Raw genomic sequence first — 24,516 nt, forward strand, 5'->3', positions numbered from 1 at the left:
TTTACTCAGCATTACTGCATTGACACCCATTCCAAGGCAGATACGCAAGTGGGACAAGCGGTTCTAAGACACTTATTTGCTCATGACCCTTCTCACATCCCACCTCCTTCTTCAGGTACTGCTCGCTAATCTATGCACAGCATGTGATCTAAGCAGATTCCACAAGCCTCAGAAGGGATACATTACTCACCGTAATCGTATTTCTGATGCTTGTATCTGCTTAGATTCACATGCGACCCACCCTTCCTCCCCTCTGAGAGAAGGCGCATGATTGCTTGTAGTCTTACCTTTCTATCTATCTGCTTGGATTATCTGTACTCACGCTACTCCTCATGCTACCTCATGTTAGAAAAAATACAATCTGAGGATCCTAGACGCGTGAGGGATCTTGGGTACAGTGGACGTCACACTAGGGATAGTATTACTGGCACGCCCTGTGTCGACGCCCATTTTCGAGTTTCGAAAAACAAACTGTAATACTCTGCAGCTTCCACTAGATGTCGGCCTATGCACAGCATGTGAATCCAAGCAGATACAAGCATCAGAAAAACGATTACGGTGAGTAATGTATCATATATATATATATTTCAAAATATTAGTGATTAAGTGGCACATGTCGGACTTCAGGCTCAGTGGCCATTCTTTGTTCCAAAATACTATTCGATGTTAAGAAAAGCTGCTGGGAACACTCATTGGTGCCATTTGTCTCCTACCAGTTTCTCATAAGGGTATTTCTAAAGTGTACAACACTATCAGTATTGGAATGATTTATTTTCTGAAAGAGGGTTGTGCTTATTTTAGGTTTTGATCACTATGACAAGTGTAACATTCCTATTTGGACTACAGTACATATTGGAAATGAAGGGTGGGAATGAACATTGTGTAGTTTTAAAGACAGTCTGTTTGCTAGTACACTTAACTTACTTTTGAAAAACATATTACAATCTGTTGCAGGGAATGCACACCATTTTGACTGTGAATATGTCCTTCCTCTTTGATCTCTTACTCAGATTGATAGAAACAAATCTCTTGCTTCTGTGAGCGCTAAACTGGTGTATTTTATTTAATTTGCATGTTTCTTCTTTTCGGCAAGGTGGACAGTGCGACATAGGACAATTGTGTACACAGTATTGAATGTAATGGATGTTATTAAACATGCTAATGGCAACATTGTTTTACAAGCAAAATACCTTTATCTGTAACGTTGTGTGTGGCAGACAGATGAAAACTGGCAAGGTATATTTTTTAAACAAGTATGCGAGCATGAAATCCTAGTAGTACAAGTACTCTTACCAAGTTGTACATGATGGGTGAGCACCCAACAAGTTTCATTGCCAAATTCATTTAAGGGCCACTAGTACTAACCCTTTGGTTTGGAAATGTTCATACAGAAATGTGAGGTATGATCCGGGGGGTTGACCAGGCACTATTGGTGATACTGCTCTGATATGCATGATTCCTAGTGACATATTTGTCTTCTTCTCATGACCTCCCAGGACAACCTGCGATATCAGTGTGAGGGCAGCAAAACGAAAGTCTGCACTCTGAATCTGCAGTGGCCATATCCAATGACATTTGTCGGGACAAGCCGCAGAAAATCCGAGGCAGAGAAGAAGGCAGCCGCCCTAGCCTGCCAGAAACTTAAGGTGAGAACATCACTGAAGATGGCACATACTGTCAAGTACTGCTCAAGTAGTGGCTGTGTTATTGATGGGCAACCCTGCTGCATTTTGGTGGGTACGGCTATTTCGGTACCATGTCCGGGCCAGAAGCCTGATTGGCGGAGACCTAGGAGGTTGTAAGTTTCAAGGTGTTTTTGTATTTTCAGGTAGGCTGCTCGATCAAGTATTTTGAGGAGAAATGGAACCGTTGTTATGGGGTGATATGGGGGATGTTGGGGGGGTCTAGGGTGGGTTTCTTTAGTAGAGGGCAGTGGTTGAAGTGTACGAAAAGAAGTAGTGGAACTATGTTCCCTACTGGCAGGTACACGCTCCCCACAGACCCCAGCACCGCGCCCCCTCCCATGCACAATGAAAGCCCCAAAACAAAAGTGCCTGCTCTTTAAGAAAAAGTCCTGTGCAGTGCACTGAAAGTGGAAGTTTCAACTTCTTCCTACACTTTAATTTTAAAACGAAACCGTTCCGGAACGGTTTATTTTTAAAACAAAAGTATAGGAACGGTAAAACTGAATTAAAAGAAGTAGAGGAGCACCGCTCCCGACCGCTCCCGCCCACTTCGACCACTGGTAGAGGGAGAACCCAGTCGTCTTTCAAGTTGGAGGGGACGGTATTAGAATGAGACGTTTATTCATGTTGTGATAAAGGGAGTGACTACAGATGCGTATTCTTTGAATTAGGCTGGGCATATGTCGCCTTGGCATTTGGAGGGTTAGATGCTTGTGATAATGTTCAATACTTCAGTTGCAGAGACTGGATTAAGGTCGAAGTAAAGATTCAAATTTTGTACTGTGTAAATGGGGATCTGTATGGGTTGGCTATTCGTGAGGTTCAGCTTTTTTAGTACGATTTTGATTTGTAGCGAGGCAACTTTGTCAAGAAGAACTTTTTGAATGCCTGTGCGCCAAGCAATATCTTTGTGACATGATTCTTGGGGGAGGCACTGGTGACTCGAGCTCGCGTAGAATAGTAAATAATTCCTTAGTGCCAGAGTTGGCTTTGGTGATAATGTCGTTATAAGTGGCGCTCTTGGTTAGTAGGATAGCCTTTTTGTAATTTTTAGAAGTACTGGTGAAGATGTCTTTGTTCAGTTCTGTGGGAGCTTTTTTCCAATTACTCTATGCTGTTCTCTTGGAGCTACGATGAGTTATGAGGTTGGGTATACCAGGCGTTAAGGTGCGCTTGTGGTTTGGCTTTGCACATGCTTAAAGGTGCTACTTTTTTCGATGGCCGCACAGAGCGTTTGATTATAAAGATCCACCATTGTGGATAGGGTGTTGCTAGTGTTCTTCTGCTAGTCGGTGATGTGAAGCATGAGTGGTAGTGATTTCTCTGGTGTTATGTTGCAGGAGTTTCTTGACGGGACATCTGGGGTTTGAGAAGGTGGTGTGTCTGGGGTCTTGATTATGGGTATGGTGAATGAGATGATGTGGTGATCGGACCACGGACATGGGGTGTTGGAGATGATCTCAATCTGGTAATTATGGTCTGCCAGCCAGTTGAGTGTTCGACCTTTGATGTGGGTAGGGCGAGTGATGCGGTGGGTGAAGCCCAGTGCTCTGATAGTGTTGGTGATAGTTGTGGCGTTGTTGTCATTAGGATCGTAGAGGCCCAGGTTAAGGTCACCCAGCAGAATAATTTGTGAGGATGGCTTGGTGTTTACTGATAAAAGTTGGGCCACATCTTCTTCGAATGAGGACTGCTCTGGGGGATCTGTGTATGAGGTGGATCAACACAGTACTGGTATGGGAAAGGGGACAATTTAATGGAGAGTAATTCCCCTGAGTGAAAAGATTGGTTGGGGATTTCTCTTATGAGGAGGTGGTTTTTGGCAGTTATTGTCACCCCTCCATCTTTGGCACCCTGTCTATCTGATCTGTAGATAGTTTAGTTGCAAGGGATGGCAAGGGAGAGTGAAGGGCCTACTGCTGCATGGAGCCATGTTTCGCTGGTGGCTAGGAAGTCAAAGTTGTTAGTCGTGAGGAGGTCTGCAATGTCTAGCGCATGAGCTAGGAGTGATCTTGCGTTGATGAGGGAGCCCTTGAGTATATGGGCTTCTGGGTTATCAGCATGGGATGTTAGACTGCTGATTGGAGTTGTTGGCGTGTGAGGGGGTGTGGCTGATATGGTGGTGTCAGTTGCACATGTAGTGTTGGTATTGAGGGCTTGATGAGTAGTGTTTGGTTGGTTGTGTGTGGAGGGCATGGCTTCCAAGGTGGTTAACTTTGTGTTTCGGCATGTGGCTGTAGAATGTGTTATGTGGGCTCTCCTGCTTGTAGGGTGGGGTGTTCGAGAATTGAGGTGTGCTTTTCTCCAAGTTAGTGATGGAATTCAGGTTTGTGGTTGTCAGGCTGCGACTTTTCCAGAATAGGCCCACTTATGCATGGGGGAGTGGGTATGGAAGGCTAAGGGTGTTAGGCGTGGGCTTGAATGTGGTGCTCTGGTGATTCAAGAACTTTTGAGTTGGATGTCTTTCAGATACCAGTCGTTGGGAATGAATGTGTCTTGGAGGATGGCCATGAGTATAGGTATCAAGGAACGGGTGGGAAGGATGGTGTGAAATTCTGATAGGTTAGTTGCCATGCTTAGGGTTGTGGTTTGTTTTGATATTGGAGTTAACATAGAGGCCCATTGTGATTGAGCTGGAGGTGGATAATGCGCTGATCAGGTTGTTCATGATGCTTCTCGACATAGTTGGCAACTGGTGTGCGAGTAGTCTAGGGTACAATTTCCAGTGTGCAGTTCAAGGGTGATCAAGGCACATTTAATTGATCAGGATGAGTAGGCGCATTTGGTTGACCATAGGGCAAGCTAGGCATATTAGTTGACCATAGGGCAACAAAGACGCATTTAGTTGACCATGGGGCAGTGCAGTCACGAATACAGTTTGCAATTTGCAGTATCAGGGTGAGTAATGAGCGTTAGTTGATCATAGGGCAAGCAAGGCACAATAGGTTGATCATGGGGCATGCATGGCACGTTTAGTTGCCCATGGGGCAGCATAATCGAGAATACAGTTTACAGTATCGGGGTGAGTAGGCACTTATAGTTGTCTATAGGGCAAACAAGGTACAATAAGTTGACCATGGGGCAGAGCAATCAAGGATACAGTATGCAGTGAGCAGTATCAGGGTGAGTAAGGCACATTTAGTTGACCATAAGCATGAATACAATACCCAGTGTGCGGCACCATCGTGAACAAGTGACCATAGGGACAATTCGATATAATTACAGTACGCAGAGTGCGGGATCAAGGTGCACAGGGCACATTAATTGACCATATTGACAATAAGGCACAAATACATTATGCAGTGATCGGCTCTAGCGTGAGCAGGGCACATTTAGTTGACCATGAAGCCAAGCAAACGAGCACATTGAACAAAATGTGGCTCTGGTATGGTGCCTGATTTAGAGGATCAACGGTTCCAATATATCAGCGTATGTGTCCATCGGGTAATTTTCGGGTGGTGTAAGGGAATATATTAAGGAGTATGTCCAATTTTACACATGGGTCCACAGAATGGTTCGTTCATTCGAGTACTTGAGTATCGAGATGGGATCGGTTGGCATAAGGTAGTGGGTTAGAAGGTGCCTACTGCATATCGATGCTGGAGGTGCCGGTTTGCTATGGCGGGATGGGCAGTGGCACAAATGGGATAGGTGTGCCAAGGTGCATTTATGCGTGCCATTTTCATGGTGGTATCGACCATTAGAGGAGGCAGAGATGTCCTTGCAACCAATCAAACAGGCAAGCTGAAGGCAGGCGTGCTTGTTGGAGGTCGATATTTAGGTCTGAGACAGTATAAGCTGCGAGACAAGATGTGGAATAACCCAATCAGTGGGTGAAGAAGGAATAGTAATCACCAAGCCTTACTGCAGGTGGTTGGATATGCGGGTTTGCCTGGGCAATCTGCGGGGGAGCCAGGCAGTCACTACCGTCACGGAAAGGGCCTTTGATACGGGACTTTCGACGAGAGGGCCGGCTACCGCCTACCGGCCAATTCTGTTGGCTATTAGTAGGAAGGAAGGCCAATTAGACAAGGGCAATGTTTTGAATGGTGTGAATTACACAGATACGAAGGATGCAGCCCTTTTGTAGATTGCAGTAGTTCCTTTTCTTGGCCTGAAATGGAACAGGGCATATATTAAATAAAAGCTTCTTTCCAATTTCAAACGTTGGTATGGGCATGAGCGCTGATCCGCTTAAATTTGGAAGCACTATGCAGTGCTCGGAATCGAACTGCTCTTTTAAAGTGAGATAAAGATACGATATATATCCAGGTATGTGGATAGTCCCACAGGGCCCAGCTGACTTACCCGAGTGTTGGCTGTAACCAAGCCGCTACTGCAGCCGATGAGACTACGTCGCTGGTGTATGCTCCTGCCCACACGGCTGGTGAAAAGTTTAGACAGTAAATCCCTTCAGAGCCACCAAGACAGAGGACAATGGAAGGAGAAGTAGGAAGTAGAAAGATATAGCAAAAGTACAAAGGCACAATATATACAAATATGATACAAGGGTGCAGGCATATTTACAGGTATGGTGCAGTGTTACAAGAGTATAATCATGGGTACAGGATGTGGGATACACATAAAGGGACATTAGGTGCAAGTGAATCTAGGACACGTGATGTATCCCCACCCACCTTCTGAGCCCTGTCTCTTCCTTTCTGCTCTTAATTCTTAGATCAAGGGCGTCTCTCACCCAGGCGCCCGAAGTGAAGGGAGGATGTAGAAAAGGGCAATTATTGTTCGAGCTTGCAGGACCCAGGGCCTGAAACCCTGCTTGGACAACAGGTAAGCACTCGCCGACATCTATTTTTTCCCTTCGTCCCCACAATCAACAGACAACGCCGACGACATTGCTCCTCCTCTAAGGGATGGACTTTGCAATGCAGCAACCTCACCCACATCAGCCTCAAGCCCATCGGCACCCACTCACTGTCCGCAACACGGAAGTTGATGCTCGCCAGCTTCGCTCACCTATCACCCATGCAGCAGACATCACAGATCTCATCACTACACACGATCTTGACGCCGTCTTCATCACAGAGCTGACACCCACCTCCACCCACCCACACACTAGACATCCTTGTACCAGACGGCTACAGCATCCAGCACAGAAACAGGCCGAACAAGACAGGCCCAGGCCTCGCAGTCATTACCAATACCTCATGGCCCTGAAGCAGACTAGACATCAACAACATTGGCTCCTTCGAAATCCTCTCCTGCCACTTCCCGCACTCCCTGATGGACACAGTCACCTACCTTCGAATGGATTGTGTCCTCCAACGTATTCCACGTCTTAGACATGTAATGTCCACAGCTGTGCCCTTCGGAAACTTTTTCGGCAGAGGGCGTCCTGCGTCGATGATGTTGGGTCGATGTCCCTCGAAGGTCTCTGTCGAGGGCGATGTCACCAGATGTTATAAGTAGGACGCACGGCGCCCGTAGCCTCAGTTCCGTTTTTTCCGCAAACGTGTTTTCTTCGAGAACTCTGCGCGCCTCGTGTGTTACATCGCAGAGATGTCTTTTTCTTTGACCCCTCCGACTCTGCGGTTTGGCTTCAAGACTTGCCGGGACTGCATGTCGAAAATGTCGATCACCGACCTGCATCGCATTTGTTTTTGGTGCTTGGGCGAGAGTCACGACACCGACGACTGTTCAAAATGCGAGTCGCTGACTGCCAAGGCCTTGCGGGAGCATAAGAGGAAGCTCCAGGCAGGTAGGGGTTCTAAGCCCAGTAAGTCCTGGAAATCGAAATCCAAAGGGGTGTCCACAGACGACTCGAGGGGCGACTCTCCGCGTCAGGAGGAGGCCCGGGGTTCTCGGTTCCGGAGTGGTTCCTGCCATTCTTCTTCCTTGTCACGGCATTCTCGAAAGCGCCGTCACTGGTCGCCTTCCCCGTCCTCCTCGGAGGATGGAGCAGCGAGGAAAGTGGCATGCCCGACAAAGTTCTCGACTCCTGAGGAATGGGCTGCCTTTAAGGAGCAGATGTTGGTCGATATTTCAATCACAGGGCACGGTTCCGGTCGCGCCTTCTAACGAAGCTGACAAGGAACAGTCTTGTACCGTGGCTCGCACGCCTTTGGGCTCAGGTCCACGATGCGACTGCACCGGGAACCTTCGAGGTCCCGTTCGGACAAGGCTTCGGATAGTCGCAAGAGACGTGCTTCCAGGTCTCGGTCCTCGTCTCCAGCGAGACTGCTGCAACCTGCTAAGGGCTCGAAGCCGGCGTCGACTCAGTCGGCGCCGTGTCTGTCCAACTCAGACATCGACGCTTTGCTGTTTTAGCAGCCCACGGCGCTGTCGGCACCAGTGTCGACGCTGAAGCCTTCAGCGCTCATGACGCAGAGGTTGTCGACGTTCTCGGCGTCGAAGCCTTCGGCGCCCTCGACACCTTTGGGGATTTCTGCCCGAAATTTGCCATTGGAATACCCGGATGTGGTGGATCCTCCAAGGAAGGCTACTGCTAAGTCTGTGAGGTCAGTATTGCACTTCAGGCCCTCTTCTGTCACCAGGCCAGGTTTTCAGCTCCCTCTGGACGACATATATGAAGGGGAAGAAAGGTCTGAAATTGAGGACTCTGTTGAGCATGCTGTGGCTGCAGTCTTTTCTGGAGACAGTCAATTGGAGGAGTTGAGGCAAACCCTTCATGATGCCAGTGGGTTGGACACTTCTCCGGAAGTGGAATTTGGCAGGCCTGAGCCTGGGGCTCATGCTGAGTCTTCATACATGCGGCTCATGGCTAGAGTCTCTGAGTATCTGGGTTGGTCCAGTCCTCCTGAAGACTTTGTGCAGGATGATCTAACAGACATTTTAGATCAAGGTATGTCCTCTGACCCTGTGTTACCTTTTCATCTCACTTTACAGAAAAGGGTGGCAGCTGCTTGGCAGTCACCAGAATTTCTTCCGGCTGTTAACAAGTCTTTGACAAAGAAGTACCGCTCTTTTCCGTTAGCGACTCCCAGCTACTTATCCGATCACCCCACTTCCAAGCAAGCATTGGATCACCTCGGTCTCACCTGCCGCTCCCTCCACATGCTGGGCTTCTCCCTCAATTTCAAGAAGTCGCATCTGACACCTTTCCAACAGCTCCAGTACATCGGGCTGTGTTCGTCCTTGGGGAAGTTCTCAACCCCCAAGATAAGGGCTCATCACATTGTGCAGATGGTGAACGTGTTTCAACATGCTCTGAGGTTCCCGGCTTTCGAATTCTTAAGGTTGCTCGGCCTCATGGCATCCTGCGTTTTTCTGGTTCTAGAGGCCAGGCTGAGGATGAGATCCTTGCAATGGTTCCTCAAGATGCAGTGGTCGGAGTTCTCAGGCAAGATGTCGGATCCCGTTCAGATTCCACTCTCTGTCTCCCAGGATCTTCTGTGGTGGGCCAACGAAGGGAACCTGATGAAGGGGGAGCTGTTTTGGCAACCATGGCCGCAGGTGACTAGCGACGGATGCTTCCCTCACGGGATGGGGCGCTCATGCTGACAAATTGACCCCCAGCGGTGGTTGGTCTCCGTCGGAGTCCAAACTCCACATCAATCTATTAGAGCTGAGGGCCATCAGGCTAGTCCTGAAGGCTTTTCTGCCGTCTGTACGGGGGAAGAGTGTCCTGATCATGACGAACAACACAGTGGCCATGCATTTCCTCAACAAAAAAGGGGGGGTGGGGTCACTCCCGTTGTGCAGAGAGGCAATGCAGCTCTGGTTCTGGGCCATCCAGCAGGGAATTTCGATCCCGGCAGTTCATCAGGCCGGAGAAGAAAATTTGGCGGTGGACGCTCTGAGCAGTCAGAGCACGGTCTCTCACGAGTGCGAGTTGGCTCAGGAAGCCCTTCAGGAGAACTTCGCCCTTTGGGGAACCCCACAAGTGGATCTCTTCGCCACCAGTTCCAACCGGAAGTGCGAGAGATTCTGCTCAAGGGAATTTCCTCTAAGAAGAGCCTTAGGAGACGCGTTCGTAGTGGATTGGTCATTCCCACTGCTATATGCATTTCCTCCATTCCCCGTCATTCCTCAAGTGTTGCGGAGGTTACAGAGGTTCGGTTCCCACATGATCCTCATTGCTCCGGATTGGGCCAGGAGAGCGTGGTACCCGGACCTTCTAGAAATGTCCATCTGCCCTCCATGCCATCTTCTCTACCAAGAGGATCTGCTCTCGCGAGAGGGGGGCCAGGTTCTCCATCTAGGGGTCAGGACTCTCAACCTTTACGCTTGGTAACTGAAAGGTTGAGATATAAGGATTGGGACCTCCCAGATGACGGAGGTGTTGCTTTCGGCCAGGCAGCCAGCAACAAAATTCCTGTACTGTTGCTGTTGGCGTAAGTTCTGTGACTGGTGCAGAGGACAAAATGTTGATCCTTTTCAGTGCTCCATTCCTATGGTTTTGTCTTTCTTACTTTCTTTAGCCCACAGGAGCCTTCAAGTGGGTACCATTAAGGGTTACCTGGCGGTGCTGTCTATCTTTAAGCGCTCCTCTGAAGAATGTTCTTACTTCAAGATTCCTTTGATTTCTCAGTTTCTTAAAGGACTGACTAATGTGTTCCTGCCGTCCCCTTTCCAGGTTCCGGTTTGGGATTTGAATTTGGTTTTGAAATTTCTCATGGGTGCTCCGTTTGAACCTTTGCACTCTTGTCCTTTGAGGTTATTGTCCTTCAAGACTGTGTTCTTGGTTGCGGTTACTTCCGCTCGCAGAGTGAGTGAATTGCAGGCACTTTCCTCTAAGCTGCCCTTTACTGTGTTCCACAAGGACAGGGTAGTACTGCGGGTGAATCCTTCCTTTCTACCTAAGGTGGTATCTGAATTTCATTTGAGTCAGAAGATGGTTCTCCCTTCTTTCTATCCTCCTCATCCTGGTAAGGAAGAGGAGCGACTCCATAGGTTGGATCCTAGGAGAGCTCTGAGCTTTTACATTTCTAGGATGTCCAGGGTCAGAGTGGACAATCAACACTTTGTAGGATATGCTGGACACTGATTAGTCCAGGCTGTTACCAAACAGACCTTGTCCAGGTGGATTATGCTCACCATTATGGAGTGTTAGCGATTGGCGGGTAAGGACCCTCCTGAAGGGTTGCAAGCTCATTCCACTAGGGGCATGGCTACTTCCACCGCCCTCCAGCGGGGTGTTCGTATTAGGAATATTTGTGATGCCGCTAAATGGGCTTCGGTCGACACCTTTTGTTAAGCATTACTCCCTGGATATGATCCATGATCGGGATATGGCCTTTGGTAAGGCAGTTTTTTATTCCGCCATCTGATTGGGTTCTCTAAATTCTTTTCCCTCCTCCATTTTCTGGTACTGCTTTGGGAGTCTGCCAAAGATGTGGAATACATTGGAGGACACAATCCATTTGAAGAACAAGTTACTTACCAACTGGTAACGTTCTTTTTACTGGATGTTCCTCCAATGGATTCCACAACGCCCTCCCAGCCTGCCCCTCTGGAGAATTTCCTATGCGATTGCAGCTTACGTATCCGCAAGGCTATATGCAGTCAAGCAGGCATGAGACTTGTGCCACACGTTCTGGGGGAAAAAAACTTAAACTGAGGCTACAGGTGCCGTGCGTCCTATTTATAACATCTGGTGACTTCGCCCTCGATGAGAGGCCTTTGAGGGACATCGACCCGACGTCATCGACGCAGGACGCCCTCTGCCGAAAAAGTTTCCGAAGTGCACAGCTGTGGACATTACATGTCAAAGATGTGGAATACATTGGAGGAACATCCAGTCGAAAGAACGCTACCAGTTGGGTAAGTAACTTGTTCATCTCATCTCCAGACCACCCAAACCCAACACTGCCTTCATCAGAGACTTCACTGACCTGGTCACCACCATTTCCCTCAAGCATGCCAATATATTCTTCCTAGGTGACTTCAACCTCCCAGGCAAGAAGGCCAGCAAACTGATGAAGCGCTCCTCAGCCTTCTCCACACCCTCAACCTCACACAGCACATGAAAGATGCAACACACGAGAAAGGTAACATCCTCAACCTAATCATCACCACACTGACTTTCCTCCATTACAGCTCTCCTCTCCCGCTTGATTGGTCTGACCACCTGGCTGTGCCTTTCAACATCCTGCACACCACCCTAGTCAAGCACTCCCAGCAGAAACCCATCAGACATACCTTCAGGTCCTTAAAACTTCCCGGTGGAAGCCCTCATGGAAGAACTTGTCAACCTCCACCTCACTGGACTGAACACCCCCAACCGAACTGCAATTCTCTGCTGGAAGTACTCAACACCACCCTCTCAGCCACCATCGAACGGCATGCGCCTCTTAAACAACGCACCTACAAACCAAAACCATCAGCACCCTGTTACATGCAAGAACTCAGCCTCACCAAAAGAGTAATCGGGGAATCAAGAGAAAACCTGGCGCCGCTCCAGAACCGCATCCGACCTGGCACTCCTCAAGAAACTTCGAGCAACCGTTCGACAACTAATCAATATGGCCAAGGCCGCCTACTATCAGAACACCATAGCAGAAGCAGACAACAAAAGAATAGCCCTCTTCAAAGCAGTGAAGCACTGCATCAACTCGCTACCCTGCCATGCCACACCATCGAACAATCCAACGCCATGAACATCTTTATCAACAAAATCAGATTCGCCAGCACATAGACGCCAGCTCTGCATTCACAGACTCACCTCACGTCCATCCTCATGAAATCTCAACACCCTGAACAACATTCATGACCTTCTTTACAGAGGACCTGGTAGAAACCCTGGCCACTTTCAAAGCCACATAGGATACAGAAGACAACCTCCCAGCATCCACCCACAAGACCCTCCCTGCAGAAACTCTCCTTCCAATGATCTCTGCCTTAATGCCAGTAAGACAGAGATCCTTCTCATTGGCACCCTTGTCCCTGCTTTCCCTCTCTCTCTGGCCGCCCGCCTTGGGCCCTCTTCCTTTGCCTTAAATCGAGGAAAAACGTCATCTTTGACTCCTCTTTCTCTCGTCACATCTCTGATGTGGCCAAGAAGTCCCCCTACCATCGGCACCTCTGTTAGGGAGAATTCTCTTATAAGGCTAATTTCCCAAACCTAGTGAGTCCCCCAGCAGCTTTGCTGGATTTTTGGGGTTTGTTTTTTTCTCCTGCTAAGAGTGAGACTCATTTACTCCCACTCTTAGGCATGATTTGAGGTATGTCTTTGACTTATGTGCTTATGGGCTATGGGGTTTCTTTTTACTCCATAGGGTATCATCTGTGTGGTACACAGCACCCTCAGTGCAGTACCACAGGGGTGTCACAGTGACCCCCAAACATAGACTCCATACCCTGGGACTGACTTCTGTCTCCCAGGACATGTAAAGTCACCATTGGCTTTACTAGTCCAAAATTGTGAACAGAACCAGTACAAACCATCATATTGTGGAAGTACTGGTAAGGGGTAATTCCATTGCCCTTGGGGCTGTTTTCGAGGGGGCACTATCCCATCTCCTTGTCGAGTTTCTGGCTGGTGGCAGTGGTTACCACGCGAAATATTCCACCGGAATATTCTCCAGGGGATTTTCCCAGTGATTTTAAACGCACCACTTTTTGGTGCAATGTTAAAGATACTGCCGGTTTATGTATTTAATATTAAATCATTGGTTGGGTCTTTTTCCAGAACTCTATTCTAAAATGGCGTTTGTGTCCGTCTCTGTAACTCTGACCAAGGTCGAGCCCTTTGTTCCACTATTTTGGCGGGCTTCCCCACAGAAGCCCTCCAACTGGTGCCACTCTGGGTTGCACAGGAAGGGTGGAGGGGGGAATTGGCACCCTGGACTGCGTTGCCTTAGCAACCCAAGTCGCACTCTATTCTGATTGGCCTAGTGGTGAGCCGCCCGGCTCACCACTTAGCATGTGTGATTGACAGCTAGGCTGATGAATGGGTGTTTTTCTGCATAAAAGCAGGGCCTTTGGGACTGGAACTTCAGAAGTCGCCACAGGACCTAAGAATCAGAAGAAGGAAGAAGCTGAGCCATCTGCAACGACAACACCACCGCTGAAGCCCTGCTGCAACTACCGCACCTCTTTCCCGACGACCAGAGAAGATCTTCTACTGGACAAGTCTTCTTCCCCTGAGCTGGAGGCATCAACCAGTTTGCCCTTTTCGCCTTCCAAAGACGTCTCTTGGTCAGATCGCCCGTGCCAAGCACTCCGGCAGCCGGATAGCCAAGCTCACCACTTTTGACTGCAAATAAAAGGACCGCACCTTTTAAACAGGAACTCCGCGGCTGGTTTCATCCCTGTGCAGTGCAATGACTCCACGTTCCCTCCTCGACGAGATCTTCTCTTCCCCTGGTCGGAACCACGAACTTCAACCACTGCCAGGAACAACTGCCCTCGCTGGAGCTTCCTTCCTCTTTAAGGTACTGTGTCCTGCCTGGCCTCCCTTTCTACAGATTGCTAAAGGTGACCCTTAAATCCTTGGCTTCTAAACTGGGTTGGCTCCAGGCCTTCTAACTATATCTTTTGAATCTCCCCAACCTCTTTTGAACACTCTGCAAAGACTTTCAGTGCACTTTAAACCGTGTGATCCTGGGCACATTTCGCTTTGCTCAATTTAAAGTGGGCCTGGCCTATGAACTTTGGATCTACAGTATAACCTGCCTTTTTCCCCTTGCTCTGAATTCCTAAAAGTGTTGGGAACTGTTTTATTCTTATGCTCTGCCTTTTTCTCTCCCTTTAACTACATTATCAGAGTGCCATCTTAGTTAAGCGCTGACATCTGTTCTAACAAATAGTAGTGTTTTAACCCTGACTTGTCTGATAACTATTAAGGGAGGTGTGCATACTTCAACTGACTGTGTATTAACTTGCTTTTGATTGAGAGTGCTAGTATATGCCATAAAGTGTGTTTTAAATAAATAATTATATACTTTTTATACAAAGCTCTGGTCAGTGTGTGTTTGCTCTACTGTGTTTTGGCCCCATTGTGTATCCTCTGTATACTGCCCTACTCTTCTTGAGAGAAGTCTGACTGCTCAGCCACAGCTACCAGGTAAATCTGGGTGGTGCTGACTGCTACCAATTTGGTTTACTGCTTACACCTGTAGTCTTAATCTTTTTGCAGTGTTCCCCAAGGGAACTGCACAAGATTCTGCCTAACACAAACTCCCCCTACCAGCTGCACCTCCTCAAAGGGACTCTTTCCTTTCTCACTTTCCACCAGAAGCTCACCGTCTACAGAGCCCTGGTTCTCTCTAGGCTGGACTACTGCAACAGCATCTTTCTCAATCTGCCTTCCTCTACTCTCCGTCCTCTGCAACTAATCCAGAACAGGGCTGCAAGACTTATCCTTGGCCTCAAGCCCAGAGACTGCATCTCTTCAGCCCTGAAATCTCTCCACTGGCTCCCGGTCGCAGCACGGATCAAGTTCAAGAACCTTTGCATTGTCCACAAGACATTTTGGGGCCAGGGCCCGCACTATATCCAATGCTCTTTTCCAAAATACCTTCCTTCTCGAGCTCTCTGCTCTGCTACCTCCAACTCTCTAAGGGTTAGAAGCTTCTCCAAGCAGAAGGTGCAGGGGTAGATCTCTCCACTGCAGGTGCCTCCCTGCCCCTCTCAAACTTGAGCCAGACCACCTGAAGTTCTAGAAGCAGCTCAAAACTTTCCTCTTCTCCTCTTCTTTCTCTCTGCCCCTCCATCCCCTGCTGACCTACCTGACCTACCTGTCTGCTGTACCGACTGGTTGCTTGGCTACCCTCATAGTATTACTGGGTACCAGGCTATTTCTCTATCAGTCACCCTTGCACTGCCTCCATGCCTACCATGCACTTAGGGACTGTAACCTTGTTCTCCTTGTACTAGCCAGAGCCACGCTGCCCTGGCTGCACTTACTCAGAGCATTGTTGCTCGGTTTTCCCCTCCCCTCTCCCTTGCACTTCCCCCGCTCTCCCTTTCCCCTTGCACTTCTCGTTCTCGCATTTGCACGATCTGAATGGCACAAGGCCTTGTAAGATCGTTTGTCTTGTCCTCCCTCTGTCTTCCCTCCCTTGTCTTGGCACGCCTAGAAACACTTGTGTACAGGCGCGTTATAAATGACTTATATCATATATCATTCCCTGCAAGGAGGTCATCAACAGCTCCCTAACTCAAGGCACCTTCCCATCAATCCTAAAGACAGGACAAAGCCTTCCTCTAATAAAGAAAATCACTGTGGATCCTGACAACCTAGGTAACTGTCGCCCCATCACCCACCTTGCCTTCCTCGGTAAGATCATTGAGAAAGTGGTAGCCGTGAAACTACAGCAACAGATCAACGCCAACAATCTCATCCAAACTTACCCATCCGGTTTCAGATCCAGATGCAGGACAGTGACGGCCCCCATACAGGTGGTTGACAACGCCCTCCACATCCTTGACGGCCACGCCTGTCTCCTGGTTCTACTCGACCTCTCGGCCTCTTTCGACACTGTAGACCACCAGGCGCTCACGGACACCCAACATCAGCGGATGGGGATCAGTGACCTTGTCCTTTGCTGGTTTAAGTCCTACCCTGTTTGGAGATACTGCCATGCTTTTGAATAGATACACATTGCGGCCTGAGGCAGACCCACAGCGGTGTACACTGTTACTGTTTTTAGATGTCCCCAAAACATTTAGAACTTTGACTTCATTATTTTCTATCGATAGATTAAAAAGACATCACAAAAAATAAATAACGCACATTCTATTTTGTTACCCTGTGGACGCAGTAAATATTTCAAGAACACACATGGATTGTCTTCTCCATTTTACTGGATAATACACTCTTAAATCATTTTGTATTCCAATAGGAATTCATTAGAATACATACATTACTGATCATCTAAACACTAGCCAGCAATGGAGGCCACCATCGCCAGGAGAAGCTCTCATAATGGTGTTCTCGAACGCAGATGCTGGAATCAGGAACAGAGTTTGCTGGGCTAACACCAACGATCGGTGACAGACGCAGCCAAATTACTTAATGGCATAATGATGAGGTAAGGAGCCTGCAGAGGTTTCTGTAGACATTAGAGATACGTTTGTGATGAGTGAAAGCGTAAGACCTGGAAACCAGGCTGAAGAATCCTGCATTGTGTGTTCGAGGTACCCGCGCTCCTCCTACATGACTAACCAAGCTGGGGAGAAGCAGCAGTCGTCATAGTACCGTCATTGGCTCCAAGAACAAAGTAGCGACAGAGAAAGCAAAACAGCTGTTGAGTTGGGGAGACCGATACCAGACCAGTCTGTGTTGAAGCCAAGGTTGCAAGCAGCAACATTGTATAACGAGTGCTGGAATGAACTTTGTTAGAAACACGTATGAAGAAAAGCACAAGTAAAGTTAAACTGCTGATAAATGCTTGAACTTTGAAAGGAATGATACAATACCGTTGACAGAGTAGTCCGGCACCGCGGGCATGCTCAATCGAAGGTCTCTCTAAGGTATCCAGCCGAGAAGGGGCAGAAGTTAAAGTTAAAAATTTGTAAGGAGAAAGTTTGTGAATCAAAGTTGTCCTGCGATGGATCAAGCAAAACCCCACGCACAGTCGAAAGTCTTCGATTTTTTGTTACAGAAAGGATAGATTCGACAATGAGATAAAGTGGTCCGAGCCCGATCGAGGGAGGCCAATTGAGAACATTGTGTTAAAGTGGGTTTGACCCCGATGGAGGGGGACCCGTGGAGAACAGTAAAGCACCCGAGAAATTGTGCATGTGAAATCCTGAAAAGAAAGTAACTTTAATGTTTGTCGCATAAGTCCCTCTGAAATAAGAGACTTTGAATGGCAAAGAGACTTGGGCACAGAAGGTTCCGATACTGAGGTACTGAACTGCATCCTCATACTAGAGAAGCCAGAATGTGTGCTGAGCTAGAGTGTGTGCGGAGCTTGAGAGTGCCGCCTTGTCCCATGGCTCAACTATCCTGACATATTTCTTGAACACTTTTCTTTTGCATAACATTGTTTCCCAACCAGAAGTTAGGATTGGCAATAGGTATATTAGTATAGGTCCTTTTATTTTGATGAGACTCTACTGCGACTCTGCTATTATTTGATGGTCCAAGCTTGCTCCCATCTTTAGATTTTGGATTAGACAGGCGTGTTTCCAACCCATTTTGAAAGTTCAATAAACACCCTTGAACTGTGATCACTTGTGTCTGTCTTCACTGTTTGATACCATGCCTTCCTTACATGTGGTGTCAGGATTGGGATATGATTCAACTGACAAAAATTGGGAATCCATGCTAATGATCGTTGTACCAACAGAAGGGGAAAATACGATTGTTGAACTACTTGATTCTGATCGTGTATCCACTCTCAAAGAGGTTTTGTTTTCCCAGCTTCACATTCCGACTGGTCAACAAGAGCTGTTTTTCAAAACCCAGCTGTTATTAGATACCCTTACACTCTACCAGTATAAGATCCAACAATGGTGAAATAAGGAATTATACAAGAGGTGGAGAGCGTGGAATGGGTTTCTCCAGTGGTCATAAAGCCAGACAATTTTATTAGGCTGTGCATAGATCTGACGGGAGTGAATAACACCACTGTAATTAACACTCACCCTTTACCGAATATGTCGGAAATGATACAAGATATTGGGAATCCAGCATGTTTTCGACCATTGACCTACGAAGTGCGTCCCACCAAATTGAATTTACTGAAGAAAGCAAGCACCCAACTATGTTTATACGCCTTGTGATCTTTTCCAGTTTAATAGGAAGCCATTTGGCTTGGCATCGGTGGCCTCTGCGTTTCATAAACTGATAGGCTGATTGCTTAAGGACATACGAGTGTTAGGCAGAATCCTGTGCAGTTCCCTTGGGGAACACTGCAAGAAGATTAAGACTACAGGAGTAAGCAGTAAACCCAATTGGTAGCAGTCTGTACCACCCAGATTTACCTAGTAGCTGTGGCTGAGCAGTCAGACTTCTCTCAAGAAGAATAGGGCAGTATACATAGGATACACAATAGGGCTAAAAACACAGTAGAGCAAACAAACACTGACCAAAGCATGGTATCAAAAGTATATAATTATTTATTTAACACACACTTAAGGAAATACACTAGCACTATAAATCAAATCAAGTTCAAACACAGTCAGAAAAGTATACACACCTCCCTTAAGAATTATTAGACAAGTCTAAGTCAAAACACCACTATTTGTAAAAACAGATGCGAGCGCGTAACTTAGATGGCACTCCAATAATTAAATAAAAGGGAGAGAAAAAGGCAGGTCATAAAGATAAAGACAAAAACAAGTTAGTGAAGGCAGAGTCTACTGTTGAGCCAAGGTTCATAGGCCAGGCCCACTTTAAATGGAGCAAGTTGAAATGTGCCCAAGATCACACAGTTGCAAAATGCATTCAAGTCTTTGTAGAAATGTTCAAAAGAGGTTGGGGTGGTTCAAAAGATAAAGTTAGAAGGTCTGGGTGCCAACCCAGTTGGAAAGCAAAGGATTTAAGGGTCACCTTTAGCAAGCCGTAGAAAGGGAGGCCAGGTGGAACACAGTACCTTTAAAGTTGAGGAAGCTCCAGCGGGTGCAATTCGTGGTTTCGACCAGGGGAAGAGATGATATCGTCGGGAAGGAAACTTGGAGTCGTTGCACTGCCCAGGGAATAAACCAGCCGCAGAGTTCGTCGGTTAAAAGGTGCGTTCCTGGTATTTGCGGTCACAGTGGTGCAGCTTGGCTATCCGGCCGCCGGGGTGCTTGGCACGGGCGGTTCGACCAAGAGACGTCCTGAAAGGCGAAATGGCAAACTGGTTGATCCCACCAGCTCAGAGGAAGAAGGATCTTTCAGCAGAAGATCTTCTCTTGCCGTCGGGAAAGTGGTGAGGTCGTTGCAGCAGGGCTCCACCGGCGGTGTCGTTGTTGCAGATGGCTCAGCTTCTCCCCTCTTCGGATTTCTTGGGTCCTTTGGCGACTTCTGAAGTTCCAGTCCCAAAAGCCCAGCTTTTATGCAGAAAAACCCCCATTCAACAGCCTAGCTGTCACTCAAACATGCTAAGTGGTGAGCCGGGCTGCTCACCACTGGCCCAATCAGAATAGAGTGCGACTTGGGTTGCTAAGGCAACACAGTCCAGGGTGCCAATTCCCCCACCCACACATCCCGTGGGACCCAGACAGAGTGGCACCAGTTGGAGGGCTTCTGTGGAGAAGCCCACCAAAAAGTGGAACAAAGGGCCCGACCTTGGTTGGAGTTACAGAGACGGACACGAACGCCATTTTAGAAAAGAGTTCTGGCAAAAAGACCCAACCAGTGATTTAATATTAAATAAACCAGCGGTATCTTTAACATTGCACCAAAAAGTGGTGTGTTTAAAATCAGTGGGAAAATCCCATAGGAAATATTCCGGTGGAATATTTTGCGTGGTAACCACTGCCACCAGCCAGAAACTCGACAAGGGGGGACTGGACAGTGCCCCCTTGGAAACAGACCCAGGGGCAATCGAATTAACCCCTTCCAGTACTTCAACAATATGATGGTTTGTACTGGTTCTGTTCACCATTTTGGACTAGTAAAGTCAATGGTGACTCTTTACATGCCCTGGGAGACAGTAGTCAGTCCCAGGGTATGGAGTCTATTTTTGGGGGACACTATGACACCCCTGTGTTACTGCACTGAGGGTGCTGTGTAACACATACACAAAAATAGATGATACCATATGGAGTAAAAGGCCCCATAGTCCATAAGCACACAAGAAGTCAAAGACATACCTCAAATCATGCCTAAGAGTGGGAGGAAAAGAGTCTCACTCTTAGCAGGAGAAAAAAACAAACCCCAAAAATCCAGCAAAGCTGCTGGGGGACTCACTAGGTTTGGGAAATTAGCCTTATAGGAGAATTCTCCCTAACAAGAGGTTCAACAAAAAGTGGGAAACCAAGGTTGGTTTCAGGTGGACTTCTCCACCAGGTGCTGTTTGGTCAATGCCACACAAATGAGTTCAATCAACAGGGCTGTTCGGAAGACCTTCTCCACAGGGTCCTTGTAGTTATTCCGACTACCTTCAGGGTCTTTGAGTTCCGAGGGGTTCCTTTCCCCCAGCTTCAGTTTATTCAAGTTTGAAAACACCATGGAAAAATGTAACAGTTCTTTTTGTAAACTTTTCGAGGTCTCCTTCCCCACACTTCAATCCTTTGAACACTGTAAAGAAAGCTAACACGTCTTAAACTTAGTTGGGCCCCTCAGGTTTCCCTTCCCCAAGCTCAGGCCTTTTCCAGCTTTCAAACGCAAAACATATCTCGCAGTTCCTTCTTGATGTCACAGGGTGTCCTTTCACAGGTTTAGGCCCCTCTAATTCACAACACAAATTCAGCCGGTGGGAATGTACCTTTTCCCTATTGAAAATCCTTTCCATGCACCATCCATTTATGGGGTAGAATCGGAGACTTTCGTAAATGCCAGGCTCTTTGCTTTTCCTCAGTGTCACCACTTTGACCCTTTTCTTCCTTTCACTTTGGATGCTTTCTGCACCATTTTCCTTTTTCATTCTTTCTGTGCACACTTGCACTGTTTATTCCTGCTTTTCTTATTGTGCCCCTGGCAATTGTCTTTTACTCTTTGTGCTGCTTTGCACCCTCCTTTCTGTTTTCCTTTTTATCGTGCCCATGGTACCTTTCCTTGATACCTTTGTGCCCCTCTCTTCTCCTGTTATGGGCCAATCTGCCTGCTCCGATCAGTCTTTTGCTAACTTACGCTCCGATCTGCTTTTCGCTTTACTTTCTGCTCCATTCTGTCACTTTTATACGTTGTGCTTCGCTTTACTTTCAGCTGCGGTTTTAGCCTTTACACTTTCTGTTTCGCTCTTGCTTGCAGCTTTTGTACTTTCTGCGTCGCTTTTGCTTTCAGCTGTGCTTTCAACTTCTATCCTTTCTGCTTTGCTTTTGCTTTCAGCTTTTACACCTTCCTTTCAATTCTGTGCCACTTTTACTGTACGTGCCTTTCTCCCGCTTTGCTCTCATCCAAACGCACGCTCTCACATTCTTCATGAAACTCACCAGGCAGCGTCGCGTTGAGAGGTGGTCCCTTCAGGAAAACGGGGTTGAGGTCCGGGTCTCCCCACCTGCCCTTCGGCACTTTTGCGGTCGGCACAGGCCCCCAAGGGAACGAGCACTCTTTATGAACCTTATTGGCAGAATGCAGGCTGCGCTCGTCCGGCTCCCTGGAGGCATGGCTCCCTCGCCTTGCTGCAGTCCTTAATCCACACCAGGCCAGCGTTTCCGCACGCTGTCCTCCTCCAGCCTGCAGCTCCTGCTTTCTGCTCCTGGATTCCTCTGGTCCGGACTGGGTTCTCAGTTTGCTCGTTTCTTTGTGCAAGACCACACCTTTTATAGTGAACAAACCAATCAAGTGGATTCAGGTGTGAGGAGTTACTATTGAATGCCTGACCCTGCCTGACTCTATTACTGGGATAACACAAGTTCCTTCTAGGGTAGGTTGCCCTTACTTTCCCCATGTTATTTCTACAGGTAATCTTTACTGCTCTCGACTGCATCTTCTTCTTCCCAGTATTAGTTGGAAATGGGGAGGGGGAGATGGAATCGGACCAATGGTGGTTTGCGCAGGGTGAAGGGTAATAAGATGGTTGAGATTGGGGAGAAGGGGGAATACCCAGCGTGATTTTTAAATGTCCAGGAAAATTCCCTTTTCCCCATTTCATCTTTCGATACTGGCGATTTTTAATAGTTGGACTGATATGGATAAGAAATTCTTTAACTTAACTTGAGTTGGGAAAGGGCCCGTTAATGTTATAGCCAATCAGAATCCGGTCCCTCTGGTTCCCATATTTTACCACCCGTCATTCTATTATGATTGGACTTCTCTTCTTTATTCAAGAGAGATAGACCCGAATATCCTAGAAAGGCATTGGGATATCTTCCTCACCCCCTCTTATCCTAGTATGATACAGCTTCTCGCCTGGGACACCCCTTTGAATACAACCCTTGACTCCTCTGGCCACCTGAATAAGGGGGTTCTTAGGGTTTGCATGGGAGAATATCCCTCGGTTTCTCACACTATCCAGAAATTATTTGAATGACAAAAGTAAGCATGAAAGGACCTGTACCTTGTATGTGTCAAGTCCTACCTCACCAACCGCCAGCAGTTTGTTCAGATGGCCTCCTCTAGATCGCCAATGCTACCAGTCACCTGTGGAGTCCTGCAAGGTTCCACCCTCTCCCCAGTGATCTTCAATCTATACCTGGAGCTGTTGGGAGCCCTCCTAGCCACACACAGCATCCAAATCCACCAATACGCTGATGACACACAGCTATACCTCAAGATCGACTCCATCGACATCCACAGGCTCAAAGCTTGCCTCTCGCAGATCCAGTCTTGAATGTCCAGTGAATACTTGAAGATCAACCCCTTAAGACCGAATTCCTACTCCTCACCGACACCCAAACATACAGACCTGGCTATCGACCATGAATCCTGAGGTCTTCACACCTGAGCTCACCTCCTGCGCCAAGTCCCTCGGGTTCCACATCGACAAACACCTCTCCTTCAAGACACACGTAGCTAAGAAAACTCAGTGTGATATTCGCTCTCCCTCCTGCGGAAAGTCACGCACTCCCACTGTCAGATGCACACATATGCTTGAAATGGAGCTAGTTGACTTGTGTAGGAGACGAAGTCTTCCTACTTATGTACCAGTCTGATTGTTTAAAATACACAACCAGAATGATCTATTAGTGAATAGAAAGGAGACAGGTGACACGGGCGCTGCAGGTTGATACACAGGACTTGCAGAAGAAGACACCACCAGACTGAAAACAAAGTGCGTTGTTAGTAACAAGCAGATTAGGCAAACCACAATACACAATCAGAATATGGTTATCCACTAACCTATTCCTAAAATTTGGCAGTAACAAAGGTACAGGGTGATATATGGTGCAGGCCCCTGATCTTCTCTGTAACGAGAAAACCGGAATGAGTAACTGGAATGGAGCTAAGTAGAATTCAAACTGATACAAGGTTATATGTCTTACCATAAAGGACTCCTGTCCAATGGTAAGGAAGAGTTCCCAGAGTTGCAGTAGAATGTGGCACATAGAATTCCGTATCCGCGTCCAGAGGAAAGCAAAAATAAACCAAAGTGTTCTAGTACACCATGAAAGTCTCTAGTGTGTGTACTCAAGAATCCCAAAAGAAAGAAAAACAAACTTCAAAGTTCACAATTGGCATGTGTGCAGTTCAAAAACAAATCAATCCAAACATTTTGTGTTGTAATATGACGAGAGGCGAGATGCAAGGTCAGAATGATAGAATATCCAGAGGTAGTCCGAAGTCAGGAAGGATGCAAGCAGCGAAGTACCAACGTAATCCAAAGGCAAGTCCAAGAGCGGTTCGGGTCGTAGCAGCTAGGAGCAGGAAGAGGGGCAACGAAGGGTCAGTGTAACTGGGGAACAAGGTCAGGAGTTCCAAGAAAGCAGAATCACAAATGTCAAAACGCAACCGAAATCATTCAAGCGCCGATAGATTCAATGGGAGGTACTAAAGAAGTTTAGATCATGTGACTGGGTTGCCTGTTGCTTTCAGCGTAGGGCGGAACATCCTACAGTGTATAGGACGCCAGCGTTGCCATGCCAACTTCCAGGCACCTCGCTGTGTCCTCAGCAACCAGTCACTGTTGTTCCTTCGGTCCAGATTGTGATCAAGGGAAAACTTATGATTATAATAGGCAGAAACAGCCTTTGTTTTCACGGGTGTATACATTCTCCCTAATGCCGTAGTGAGACAGGAAGGAAACCTGACGCCCACCCCCTCTGGACAGCTTTAGATCCACTGTTCAAGCACTGGTCCGACCCCACCTGGATGGGAGAAATGCCCTGCTCGAAGGCCACCCGATGTCCTCCCTTGTGCTCCTGAAAAGTGTCC

At 47.6% G+C, this 24,516-nt stretch overlaps 1 protein-coding gene across 3 annotated transcripts in view; it reads left to right on the forward strand.

Annotated features, from left to right (window-relative positions):
• Positions 1-24,516, forward strand: part of DHX30 (DExH-box helicase 30) — a 1,582,523-nt gene that overhangs the window by 390,382 nt on the left and 1,167,625 nt on the right. For all 3 annotated transcript variants that reach the window (XM_069645844.1, XM_069645845.1, XM_069645846.1), the window contains one exon: positions 1,497-1,646. In XM_069645844.1, the coding sequence (XP_069501945.1) occupies positions 1,497-1,646 (150 nt within the window). The remainder of the gene's footprint in view (positions 1-1,496; positions 1,647-24,516) is intronic.

Source organism: Ambystoma mexicanum, chromosome 2p (genome assembly GCF_040938575.1).
Source record: "Ambystoma mexicanum isolate Mex_15411 chromosome 2p, UKY_AmexF1_1, whole genome shotgun sequence".
In the NCBI taxonomy this organism is placed as follows: domain Eukaryota; kingdom Metazoa; phylum Chordata; class Amphibia; order Caudata; family Ambystomatidae; genus Ambystoma; species Ambystoma mexicanum.